The sequence below is a fragment of the Lynx canadensis genome, chromosome A3 (assembly GCF_007474595.2).
Source record: "Lynx canadensis isolate LIC74 chromosome A3, mLynCan4.pri.v2, whole genome shotgun sequence".
In the NCBI taxonomy this organism is placed as follows: domain Eukaryota; kingdom Metazoa; phylum Chordata; class Mammalia; order Carnivora; family Felidae; genus Lynx; species Lynx canadensis.
Genome location: NC_044305.1, coordinates 101550423 through 101564622, shown reverse-complemented (window position 1 = coordinate 101564622; position 14200 = coordinate 101550423). Strand labels below are relative to the sequence as shown.

Here is a 14200-nt window from a genome sequence, read left to right as displayed (position 1 = left end):
CAAATATTTTTCCAAGTGCCTCAGGAAATGTAATAGAAGTGCTTTAACTGGGAGGCAAAACATCTGGTTCTTCCCCCATCCCAGTCCTTCCCTACCTGTGTAGCCTTGAGTGAATCACTTCCTCTCTTAGACACCTAGCCTCCTCCTGTTTGTTACCAATGGGGAGAGACACAGTTTGTCTCTGCCAGTTCAAACAGTCCACAAACCTACAAAACCCCTCCAAGGAGGCACCCAGTCTATTTTCTATTCAGTCTAACATGGTTTCTGGGTCTGCTGTCATGAAGACAATCCTGGTTTAAGGCACCACTGTCCAGTTTCCAGGGCTTCAGAAACTACCAAAGACAAACACCAGAGGGGACCATAGCAAACAAAGAGAAAACAACAAGGATTTCCCGTGACTCCTCAACAATACTTGTTCATTTCATTCATTTATTCAATAAATACGTATTGGGCACCAACTGGAGGCCAGACACTTGTTAGTCACTGAAAGCACAATGGTGAGTAAGAACTCTTATCTATCATCAAAATACCATAATTCACAGACTTTGGGTTCAAAATACATAGAAGGAACAGAGAACTATGGACGTTCCATTTCCTAACTGCATCCCTACATTTTCTAAGAACACACTGACCTCACCTTTTAAGGAATTTCTCCTTTCTGATTGGATACTTTTTTTTTTTTTTTTGGAAAGAGAGTGTGAGCGAGGAAGAACAGAGAGAGAGGGAGACAAGAGACAGGGAATCCCAAGCAGGCTCACACTGGCAGCACAGCCCGATGTGGGCTCAGACTCATGAACCATGAGATCGTTAAGATCATGAGATCATGACCTGAGCTGAAACCAAGAGTCAGATGCTTTTGTCTCCCCAGACAAAAATAATTTATCATTTTCATGATATCAGTTTTCTCTAGGTTAACATGCAACTCTTTGAAATCTAGTTTTTAATTAGGTATAATTAGAAATTTTTAAAAACTTCATTTCTCTAGCAAGTCAAATGACCCTGAAAGGACACATAGTGTTAAAGAAACAATTACTCAAGACATTTGTTGAAGAAAAGTAAGGCAGACGTAGGATCATCAAGATAATGTGTAGGAAACACTGCACAGTGGGAAGGAGAGATTGGGCCCCACTCCATCTACAAGGAAAAGTGGGAGTTTATAGCCAAGGAGCAGAGTGGGGGTCAGCGGATGGAAAAATGACTAAGAGAAAACATCCAGTTCAAGGGAGGATCTGGTAAAATCGACCTAACAAGACTCTTGCTGAAGGCACGCCAGAGTGATCAGACATCGCCTGGGCACAGTGAAGGTGAGGAGCCCATCAGATGTTGATGGTGATCGATTGGGTTTTGGAGTGTTGGTGGGGTTCGGAGCCTACGGCCAATTAAGAATTCTTGAAGACATCTTTTAGTGTAAAAAGATGATTTTGTTAAAGCACGGGGACAGGACCAGTGGGCAGAAAGAGCTGCACTGGGGTTGTGAAGAGTGACTGCTTATACACAGTGGAGTTGGGGGAGATAAAGTCAAGAGGAAGTTTCTTGAAGGGATTTCCATATGCTGAAGAAGATTCAGGATTACTGGAGGCCTAGCTATTGTCAAGCTAAAGTGGTTTTCCCTCTAGCAAAGCATTATCATTAAACCAGTAGGGAGTTCCTGGAGATTAGGCCCTCGGGGATGAGATATTTGTAAACTGATGGAGACTCTATCCTTTAACCATTTGTTTTCTGTCCTTTCCTTTGTTGATGGGCAGCCAGGGGCCAGGGTACCTGAGGAATATCACACATATCCTACCTGGGGTGGGAGAGGGGGGGAGGGCAGGGTTGGGGGGGTGTTGTAAGCTTGTGCTTTGTCCTCAGCTTGCCTTATGCTCCCTCATCAGTGATCAGATATCAAGGAGGCGGGTTCTGGTTAAACTGACTTAACAGGGTTCTTGCTAAAATTGGACAATGCAAAGATGAACACAGAAGCCCAAAATTCGGGGTCCACTTGAGAAGAGAGCTCAGAGGAGCCAGAGTACAGTTTGGTCAAGGAAAGAGTCTTCACTGACAGTCATCTTTGTGCCTCATTTTCAAGTTTTGAATAACTTAACAGCATTTATTACAGTTTATGACTGTTCTGTTTGGACTTAGTCTCTCCATCTTATTTTGTAATTCTATTTATCTAACATTTTTCTCTTGATTTTTTTATTTCCTTTTCCTGAATTTTGCCAGACTGGTTTAATTTGCTTTGTCCATTTTTTGTTTCTTCTAGTGGCCTGGAAGATTTTTATCCCATTGCTTTTGAATGCCTGTAACTTGGCCTCTTTTTCTTCCTATCACTATCACCATAGCCTGAAGGGTGGGTGAGTGCAAACTCAATGGGGGCAGCCCAGGTGTTATTCCCATCCCACACACAGGCCCAGTCCCTAATAACTCTGAGGTACGTGTTTTCCACGATTTTCTGAGGGAAAATTAGTACTGGCTACTCAAAGACCCCTTCTATTTTTGCAATGGAATGGAAGATTCTAGATTTCAGTTTCTCCATCAATTGAATCACAAAATTTAAATCTTTGTAAAAAAAAAAAAAAAATTTAAATCTTTGTGATTTTCCACAACTTTGTTTCTGCTAATGGGATCCTGCATGATTCTCCAATCACAAAATAGCTTTATTTTCATTTTTATATTTCTTCTGTCATTGCAAGGGGGATTTTTGAACGAGTGGTGGACAGGTCCATTATACTCAACTTAAAAGTCCAAATCAGGAGCACCTGTGTGGCTCAGTTGGTTAAGCATCTGACTCTTGTTTTGGCTCAGGTCATGATCTCAAGGTTTGTGAGATTGTCTCAAGATTCGTGAGATTGAGCGCCACCATATTGGGCTCTGCCCTGACAATGCAGAGCCTGCCTGCGTAGGATTCTCTCCCCCCCTTTCCCTCCTCCCCTCCCCAACTCCCTCTCAAAATAAATAAATAAACTTTTTTTTTTTTAAGTCCAAATTGTTCCTTGTTTCAATCTGTTGGGTTTCGGTTTTGCTTTTGTGTGTAAGTGCATTCGTTTTCCTGTAGGCCTACCCTCTTCCCATCCTTCTGCCTTGTTTGTAACTCTGTGTTATCAGCCAGGATAATCAGGATACTTGGGGTGTTGGGGGGGTGGCAGTGATGGAGAAAGGAGTAATCTGTGCTTCCTCTTTCACCAACAATAGACTAATAGCCCTAGAATGTGTATGCTGATTAGGGTGGGAGAGAGAGCCAGGACCTGGCCTAGTAACCCCATTTAGAACTCAAAGAAGTCAATTAAGAGAGGATCCAGGTTAAGATGATGGACTAAACACATACATTCCATCACAATACCTGCTTGTTAAAAACAAACAAACAAGGGCACCTGGGTGGCTCAGTCGGTTGGGCTTCTGACAGACTTCTGTTCAGGTCATGATCTCACAGTCCCTGAGTTCGAGCCCTGCGTCAGGCTCTGTGCTGTCAGTTCGGAGCCTGGAGCCTGCTTCGGATTCTGTGTCTCCCTCTGTCTGCCCCTCCCCCACTCACACTGTCTCTATCAAAAATGAATATCAAAAAATGAATAAACATTAAAAAAAATTTTTTAAACACCCTAAAATACAAAAAAAAAAAGACTTTTAAGAATATTATTTTAAAGAAATAAACCCACAAGAACAGGAAGAATAGGGCAAGAGGCAAAAACAATACAATATTAGGTCAAGTGGTAACCAAGACCCACAGAGCTGAAAAGAAAAGCTAATGGGAACAGAAAGCAGTGAGAGATCAGAATCCTTCTGCATGGGATCAGGATTATACACATTGAAGGTATAAGGCAGTTTGGGACTGTCCGCAGAGAAGATCCAGAGCCCAGGTCCTTACCCAAGATGAGCAAGACTAGGTGGGGGGTGGAGGGCACTCAGGGCTGGGTCCTGAGCCAGCAGGGAGCAAAGCAGAGTGCCCATGAGGGACCTGAAGATCTGACAGTGGGGAAGAAAACAAGTATGAAGAATCAAGCCTGAAATCATCAATTTCACAACTGCATCCAGAGCTAGCCCAATCAAAGTAGTTGTCCATGATAGGTTTCTCAGTAGTAGGATAAAAGAGGACACAGGGCTAGGGCTAGATGCCAAGGGGACAAACAAAGGGGGGCAGGGAACTCCAGAGCAGAGTTCGAGGGACTCATCGCTTGTGTATAACCAACCAGAAACCACAACACTTGACATGTAAATCTGGGTGGCAAGCCTCTCCAAGGGTAATAAACCCTGCACTGTTACAGCTGTTTTCTTTTTCACTCTAGGAAGTCAGAAAATACCCGCAGCCTTAATGTCTTCTTGGAAACATGATGAACATCTACATTTTCCAGAGCAGGTCCAAAATCTTGGGTCATGTTTACGGCACAAGCATGTGCACATGTTAGAACAAAGGATTTTGCTTCTTTCAGCACCTCTTCCTTCAGAGATGAGTGGAAACAGATACAGCTCCAAAGGACTAAGGAAGCAGCAATTTCTCAAGTAACCTCCTCTGCCTCCCTTCTTCTCACTATGGGGCCACCTTGCCCTTAGGAATTCAGGATAGGTGTCAATTTGTGGCACTCTAGCTGGAAGACCACCAATTGATCAAGTTCTAGGCATCAGTGAATGTGGACTCAAGAATTTCATCCTTACCTTATGGGATATCAACTTGAATCAAGTATAAATGATAGCCATTACAATCCTAAGGAGGAGTAAAGCTGATGTAAAAAGAAGCACCTATCTTGGACTCCACTGTGATTGATGAGCTAGAAAAAAATACTGAACCACAGACTTCAAGATGGATTATCAGACACAAATATTCCAGAGCCAGGTAAGGAAACCACCATCCTCAAACCTTGCAAAAAGCAAAACTATGCCATAGTGTCCCGGACAAGTTAGCTGATTTACTGTATGTTACCGGTGTGAGTGAAGCGGATGTCTCCAAATAGCCTGATCAATTATGCCAACTAAAGGGCAAAAGTAGTGTTTCTTGAAATGGTAGATGTGAAAAACATTGATTAGACAGTTTAGCAATAGTTTTCAGGATGACTTACAGGTGGGCATTTGGTCTCTCTTGTTTCACTCTCTTTCCCTTGCTTTCTCTCTCTCTTCCACAAGCAGTTTAGAATTTATTCTAAGAATCTAACTTTGCTGGGGATCAAATGGGAAACAGCTTCAGTGATGAGTTTGTTGGAATGCTCTCCCCAAATTTTTATTTCCGTCACTCTTATACACAAATCCAAGAACCTGTCAGACTAGTGTACTGACAGTGTGCCTTTCCTCAGTAAATCAGTATTATCAAGGTCCATCATGGGCGTTTTGTAGAATGGTAGATCCTGGCAGAACCTCACAGATGCTTTGAAGACAACCTTTACCTTCGAATGATGAACCATACACATATTAAGGATCTCAACCATTTCTCAGTGATCCGTGTTATGTTACAACATCACAGCAGCCATTCTTATTGATCACAACTATATGGGATCAGTAAAATAGTTTCTGTCACAATAGTTCTTATGATAAGCAAATACTGTAGCAAATACTATATTAGTACAATAATTTAGATGCACTCTTCACAGTAGATCCCAACTTCACATTAGTTTCCAATTTCACATTATTCACTGAGGAACATAATCCCCAGTAGAGCCATATCATCTTTATCATTCCCACTTTCCAGCCCCTACATCACACCCACATATGCTACATTTGTATCTCCTATACAGAACCAGATTAATTCTTGATTTAAAGATTACAGAAAAACACTAATTGACCAAAAAAACCCTCATGCACGTGTATATATCATTTAAAATTATATTTATACATTGTACATGAATATTGAGAATCCTAGTAGGCAATGTCAGAGTTTACTTTTTATCAAAATTGCTGCAGCCTTATTGTTTCTGAAAACCACAAAATGAATGTATTCACCTAATTTTTAAAAATCAGATAATCTACAACATACAGAAGGGGGAAAAGGAAGTGTCATTGCTCTCCTCTTCCCAAACAACATACCTCTGTAAGCCCAGGAGATAACTACTGAGTAAAACTTGTTGTATTTCTTTCAGGAATTATCCTGTATTTATATCCATATATATCCATTAAAATGGAGTCAACATCACACAAAAACATATCATTCCATGGCCTGTATTTTCACAAACACCTTCCTTGTGACTATATAGAAACCGACCTCATCCTCTTATTGGTTGCTTAGTGCACCACTGCAAAGTTCTATCATAATCCATTTAACCAAATTCCTATTGGTGAAAATTTCAGTTATTTTCCATTTCTTCAACTTCTAAACATTTCAATGATCAGTCTTGTATATACATTTGAGCACAGTCATCTACTCATTTCCATCCCTAGGACAGTCTAAGGAGATCCCTTTTCCTTCTCCCACCCCAATGTCATCGGCCATCCATGCTGCTTCCATTGGGTGTTTCTACTCCCAGGGCCAATTAAGTGCATGAGCTCCCAGCGCTGCCACTCACTATTAGGGTGAAGTTACTTAACATCTCTGAACTCAATTTTCCTCATCTATAGAACAGGGATAATATCAGTTTCTTGTTCTTAGATTCTGGGGAATAATTAAATGTGGATGATTCATGTAAAATGTCTGACACTTTGTAAGTGCTCAATAAATGTCAAGTAATATGGCTAGTATTGCTTGTATCTCTGCAGAGAAAAATCACTCTGTCCTCTTTAGGATCTATGTTGACTATGTCCTCAGTCAACCATTTTGCACACTAAATGTCCACTGGCCAGTTTCTCTCTTCTGTCTACCTCCATGATTCCTCTCTTTCCTCATCTTCTGGTGAGATCCACTGCTGATTTTGCTATTAAAGACAATGGCAAAGCTCTTGCTGACAGAATCAAGGAAACCTACCCCTACCTTTCAGAATTACAGTTACAATTTCTCTTATGAAACTTACTATCTCTTTAATTTTTTTTTAACATTTATTTATTTTTGAGAGACAGAGACAGAGTGTGAGAGAGGGAGGGGGAGGGGTAGAGAAAGAAGAAGATACAGAATCTGAAGCAGGCTCCGGGGGCTCTGAGCTGTCAGCATAGAGCCTGATGTGGGGCTGGAACTCATGAAACATGGGATCAGGACCTGAGCCAAAATTGGACACTTAACTGACTGAGCCAGCCGGGAGCTCCAAATATTTTTTTTTTTTTTTTTTTATTGTTTAGTTACTTTTGAGAGACAGAGTGCAAGCGGGGGAGGGGCAGAGAGGGGAGGGGGAGACACAGAATCCGAAGCAGGCTCCAGGCTCTGAGCTGCCAGCACAGAGCCCCACGTGGGGCTCGAACCCATGAACCTTGAGATCATGACCTGAGCTAAAGTCAGACGCTTAACCAACTGAGCCACCCAGGTGCCCCTGAAACACACTATTTCAGTGGTTAGTATTAGTCTTTGGTTTATTATAATTTATTAGCTCTGGTTCATTATTGATTTTCAACTCTTCATTGTGGAATGTCTTTTTTTTTTTTCATTCATTCATTCTGCAAATGTTTGTTGAACATTTGCCAAGTGAAGGTACTAGACTGGGCCTTCCAAATACAAGACAATGAAACATCAAACAATTTACAATCCAGTAGGGTAGAAAGAATCTGACAGCAGATAAGAACAACTAGGTGTTCTAGATCTGTCTCTGTATTCTGCAAAGCAGAGTCACTTGGCTGGGGGATAATCCAAGAGAAGGTCTCTCTTGAACTGAGTTTTGAAAAAATTCATTGGTCTCTGCACTGACAGTACAGAGCCTGCTTGGAATTCTCTCTCTGCCCCTCCCTCACGCTGTCTCTCAAAATGACACACACACACACACACACACACACACACACACACACACACACACTTTGATGGGGTTACCACGGAAACACCATGGCATGGCACGATTCCCCGGCAGCTCCAAAGACATTCTGTACGTGGTTCATCTCATTAAACATGGTGGGTACCCCTCTGACAACAGATGATCAACTAAGTAAAGTCTACTTTCTACTCTATTGATCTTTGATCTTTGTTTTGGGCTCAGATGTCCTCCACAGCTTGATGCCAAAATATGTTTCAAAGTAAAACATGGGCCTTGATCTGATCTGATATACATTTAGTCTACCTTTTTTGAAACATCATGGCAAAGGGGAGGTCAAATACGAAGACACTCTTTAATTATCCTTAACTGAGAGAAACTAGAATCCCATAATTATACTGAATGAGGTTTATCATTTGCAAAAGCACCCTGCCCCAGGAGAAGGTATAAAAGAGTGAAAATTTTAAAACTTATTTGTTTTCTTTGTCATTTCCATTCAGCCTACCTTCAAATAAATACATAGGCAGTCCAGATAGGGTAGATGGCTAAAGAAAGGGATCATCAGCCCGTAGACATAAATATATCCTCTTCCAAGATGTTAGATCTTACCTAAAAAACATTCTCTATCAGGGAAGCCCTGAGGGTTCGACACCTGCTGGAAAACAGAGTAAAGCTTCAGCAGCTGACCCAGGGCCTCTGGTCCCCTTCAGTGAGAAGGGTTTTTGTACATTGACACAATGGAGAGCTATCACTGTGGTGGACGTTTGGCCAAGGAACCAAGCTGGAAATCAAACGTGAGTAAAACCCAAACCTTCCTTCTTCAGTTGTTTGTGTCTTGTGATTCCCGGGTCTATGAAGCAATCTGTATAAGCTGACGTTTTGCAACCAGGATCTGACATCCTCTAAGGCAAAGATAAAGTCTATAAACAAACTCAAAAGTGGATTACACATTTTCTGTGAGGAACGGGATTCAGTCATTGGGTGAGAATAACTTGTCTAAGTGATAGTTTCAGAAATCTATGGGGGAGCATAATTATATGTTCTACACAGAGCCTTGCTCAGTTGTCAGAAAAGGAAATTCAGTTTTCGTATAGGAAGGAGATTAGGAGGAACTACTGTGTGTACAATTTCGGCCAGGGGACGAAGCTGGAGATAAAACGTAAGTATTTTTTTCAACTAATTCTTCACTGTTTTTGTCTAATTGGTTTGCTTTTTCTCCCCCCGCCCCCCTGCCTTTTCACGTGTTCTAATTAATTACATGTCAGGGATAAAACAAATCTCATTCCCAGACCAGGTACAGAGGAGGGAAAATCATTCCACTGGAGGCTAGCTGACCGCTGATTTTTAAGATTTCCAAATCAAAATAGGGTCACTGGGGAGAGAGACTACCGTTTCAGGGTGGGTTTTCATAGAGGTGGAGGTTAAGGGAAATCACTATGGTTCACTTTCGGCCAGGGGACCAAACTGGAGATGAAACGTAAGTACCTTTTTGTTCAATTATGTGTGAGGTTTTCGTCCTGTTGTAATATTTGTTCAAGTTTGTGACATTTTGGTAAAATGAGCCACTCCTGGTGCCCCAAAAGAAAAGAGCAGAAAATGAGAAAATAGCCAACTTTTCAGCTAAGCAAACAAATCGTTGAGTTTGTGATGAGAGTAGGCTTTGTGGGGAGAAGGGGAAAGACAGCTGGATTTTTCTCGGAATTGGACTTTCTTATATGATCAGCGTCAGAAGGAGGTTTTTGTTGAGGGCTAAAGTGTCAAAGCCCTCAGTGTGGCTCACTTTCGGCCCAGGTACCAAGCTGGAGATCAAACATGAGTACACTTTTCTAGTCCTTTTTCTGGTAGCGTTGTGAAATTTGGGGGTTTTCATGTGTGGAGTGTGAGTTGAGGTCAATTCTGAAGAGCACGGGATTCTTCTGAAAATCAGATGAGTAAGGGACTGAAAATCAATTTGTCTCAAGGAAGAGCAAAGAGACAGTTAGTTGACATGGCATCTAAATTGCCAGATTTTCTCTGTATCCATCAATCTAATGAGCTTAGCAGCAAAAAGAGGTTTTTGTTGAGGGAAAAGTAATCAAGTTAATACAGTGGACCACCTTTGGCCAAGGGACACATCTGGAGATTAAACGTAAGTAATTTTTCTCTGTTGCCTGTTGAAATTTGGGTCTAAATATCAGTGATGACTTTCAGAGACTGAAGTATGAATTTTGTGCGGACGGGTACATGAGACCATTTCAGATGTGTCTTCAATTTCAAAAGTTAAACTCAGCTCCAAAAATGGATTTCTAGACAAAAAGATTAATTTAATCTAAATTTCATTGTTCAAAAGGAAAAAAAAAATTAGTGTAGATGAAAAGGAATCTTTGAAGCTCGAGAGAAAAAGTGAACTAATTTTCGCTGAGTTTTACCAGATGTTATAGCGAGTTTTGCTTGTTCTGTGTGATACAGAAATTTATTTCTTAGTCTTTTTTCTCTCCTGATAAATAATTTTATAAGATAACAATTAAAATCCATAGAATGCATGAAAAATTGGTAAGAAGTTAGAAAAGCGTAGTTGTTTGCCATGTAAAACCTGCAGCTTAATTGAGAATCAGCTGCAATGCTATCTTTGGAGCCTAAGACGAGTGATAAACTGTTAATATTCAAAAATTCTACAGAAGTTCTATATCCTGATAGCTACCTTCTTTGTAAAAATCCAATTTCTATATTAGACTAAACGTGAGATGATTTCTTATTGTAATGGTGAAAAGATGGTTATCGCGAAAATCTCAGTTTTGAAAACATTCGTTTAAATTAAGTAAAATAAAATAATTGCATGTTTGAATGCCCATGGACTTGTAGCAAAATAGTAAATATTTTAGTGAGTGTGTTCTTTTCTTTCCCTCCGTTATTACTTGGCCACTTTATATCGTCAAGGAAGCCATGGCACATCTTGCGTGGTCTATAGACCTCATGGCGGTCTTTTGTCATGACTGAATAACTTTCGTGATCAGGCCACAGCACTCGTGTGGCAGTGCGCCTAGCCACTAAAGGCCACGGCCATTCCACGTTTGTTCGCCTGTTCAACTCTACTGTGGTGGCTCTCCCGACACAGTGATACGAATAATGGCACTAACGAAAAAGAATAGAAATGTAGTGGGCACTGAGCTAACATAGAAGAAACAGGGAGAAGTCTGATTTATTAGAAATTTCAGAAATAAAATTCAGTCATTGTTATATGAAAATTTCCATTAGAGGACTATAAAAAAGTTACAGCTACTTTTGTTTTCAGTGACATGTAATGATTTCAATATCCTCTCATCAAATATATTTAAATAATAAAAGTACAATCCTAAAGAAAGAAATGTATATCATTCTTTCCGAGTAAAATCCTTACCAGCAAAAACTGAATTTAAGGCCATCTGGCCATTCCAGTTTTAATCAATTAACTTTTACTGAGTTCACATTAAATACCATCAGATAAAAAAATAAATTTGTGACATGTTTTTAATTTTCAAAAAATTAATGGCTTGGGAAGGACTATTTTTCAGTTGTATGAAATATCAAATCATAGACAAATGCCATTAATAAAAACTTGATATAAATATATTTTCCAATACTTTCATTCTGTGGTAGAAAATTTTTAATCTGAGTATTTTAATTCTATACCCTCTAAAATAGTTTAATTTTTTGTTGTTTACTTCAGCTGATTTCAAAAGTCATGCTTATGAAAGATTATTTTTGGTCTGCAACAGTTTTATAGGACTATTTTAGAGCTGTTTTAAAACTCTGAGAACTATTTTAGAACTATTTAAACTATGTAGCTTTTTAAAACTATTTTAGGGCCTTTTAAAAACCTGTTTTAGAAGTTTAAACTCCATTAAAAGCTAATAAAATGTCTTGTAAGACTTTCCATATCAATGTGCTAATCGTTTAATATTTGAATGCAGGATGGATATTTTAAAGGCATCAAGGAGTCTTTCTAGAATACTTCCCTTCCTTTTTTTCTAAAATTCACACTATTTTGTGGCCAATGCTATTTTATAAAACTCTCAGAAAAAAATTAGTAATGAAGGTGAAAAGAGAAAAAAAAAATCAAAACATAGAAAGTTCAGTATCTTACTTTGAAATGCTTCGTTAATGGAGGTTAGCTTTATAAAAACCTGTTCACTTATCTGCAGTCTTCTCCCAGCAAAGGATTCTTGATTTGTTATTTTAGCCCTTGCTCTCTGACCAGACAGCTTGAATGCCCACAGGGGGGGATTTCCCAGACGCCATCTGGCAGCTGCTCATGGTCAGAACCGAAGCTAGCTAGTTCCTTGTAGGCAGGTGGCCAAAATTACAGTTGACCCCCATTGTCTGGTCTGTTATCGCCCCATATCATGACAGCTGTCAGACGAGGGCTCAGTCTTCCTTCAAGGCCTTTGTAAGGAGGTGGGAGAGTTGCTAGCCTGATCACAGAAGGTAACAGGGCTGTGCCTCAGCCCAGGCACAGACTCGGGGCTCAAAGTCACTCTATAGGGTGGGTCTGGCTCTAACACATTCAAAGAAAACCCTGGAAGGAAAAAGCAGCCCGATATTGCCACACAGTTCTGGGAGAGGCATGGAGGAATGATCTCTGTAAGGGAGTCCAAGACCTGTTTTCTCTTCTAAACTTTGAGGGAGTCAGACTAAATGGCCTTTGTTTCTTTGCCTACAGTACTGGGTGTATGGCAGGGGGCAGGGAACACAGCTGAAGGAAAGAAGGTGAGGTCAGAAAAGCAAAAAAGCCCTTAAAATGGCTGCAAAGAGTTCAAACAAAACAGTGTAAAACTTTCTTAAGAGATAGGGGCTAGAGAAACACTCAAAATCATGGAGATTATAAATCTGCTTCCTGGTCTCCCTCATTGCTACACAGAATAAATTGCTCTGTCTCCCTTACGGGCTCCGGGATTGCCCACAAACAATATGCCCAAATGGAGAACTTCCCTGTTACTTAACAACCATTCTCTGTGCTTCCTTCCTCAGGGAGTGATGCTCAGCCATCTGTCTTTCTCTTCCAACCATCTCTGGACGAGTTACATACAGGAAGTGCCTCTATCGTGTGCATATTGAATGACTTCTACCCCAAAGAGGTCAACGTCAAGTGGAAAGTGGATGGCGTTGTCCAAAACAAAGGCATCCAGGAGAGCACCACAGAGCAGAACAGCAAGGACAGCACCTACAGCCTCAGCAGCACCCTGACGATGTCCAGTACGGAATACCAAAGTCATGAAAAGTTCTCCTGCGAGGTCACTCACAAGAGCCTGGCCTCCACCCTCGTCAAGAGCTTCAACAGGAGCGAGTGTCAGAGAGAGTAGCCTAGCAGGCCTCATCACCTGCGCCTCAGTCCCAGACTCTCTGTCTCCCTCCTCAGGCCTCCGGACCTTTCCCCATCGGAGACCCACACCTATTGCAGGCCCTTGTCCCCACCTTACTGCCTCCCCCTCTTTGGCTTTAATCATGCTAATAATATTTGGGGGGAAATGAATTAAATAAAGTGAATCTTTGCACCAGTGATTTCCCTCTTCCTCCTCTGTTAATGGTTGGTATAGTTGTTTTTTTTTTTTTTTTTTTTTTTCCAATTACCCAGTTTATCTTCTAAGGAACTAAACACCCAGTTGCTATAAAATCACCACCACGTATAAAAATCATCATCCCGCATTCTACCTGACCTTCCTGTCCTCTACGAGACACTCCATGAAAGCCATAAGCGACCTGTCTTCATATCCTGCCCACCCCCCAGGGCCATGGTGTAAGAGGCTTGCTTCCTCATTTTCCCCTCCTCAGCAGACCCTCAGAGTCCTTTTAAGGGTGACAGTTTCTACAGTCACGTATCTTCTGATCCAGTTGAACTTACCTAAGAATTTACTCAAAGCAAATTCTTCAAAAGAAAGAAACATCTATAAAGAGTCATTCACTGTGACATTACATAAAATAACAAGACAATGAAAATGATCTAAATGAACATGCAATAGGGAAATGGTAAAGTCCATTATGGCACTTTAACTTAATGGAATGTGATCTCTCGATCTGCCAAAAACCATACTGAGTGCTTTCCACAACCTAATTTAAACCTTATTTTACTGCAAGGTTAAAAATGTTCATTAAAATGTTGGGCAAGTTCTAAGGTGCACCTGGCTGGCTCAATCGGTTGGGCATTCCATTCTTGGGTTTGGGCTGAGGGCACGATCTCATGGTTTTGTGGGTTCGAGCCACGCATCAGGCACTGTGCTGACAGCACAGAGCCTGCTTGGGATTCTCTCTCTCTCCCTGTCTCTCTGCCCCTCCCCAACTCATGCTGTCTCTGTCTCTCTCAAAAACACATAAACTTTGAAAACTTGATTAAAAAATAAAAATAAATAAAAAATTTTAAATGTTGGGCAAGTTCTAGAAAGCGGAGAGAGATTCATACAGTA

The 14200-nt window shown here is 40.8% G+C and overlaps 1 gene segment (V, D, J or C); it reads left to right on the top strand.

The window, feature by feature from the left end:
- LOC115510818 overlaps nt 1-13301 on the top strand; it is a 41018-nt gene extending 27717 nt beyond the window's left edge. Inside the window, 2 exon segments of the V gene segment in view lie at nt 8909-8943; nt 12771-13301. Of these exon segments, the coding sequence occupies nt 8909-8943; nt 12771-13102 (367 nt within the window).
- Nucleotides 13302-14200: the final 899 nt, after the last annotated feature.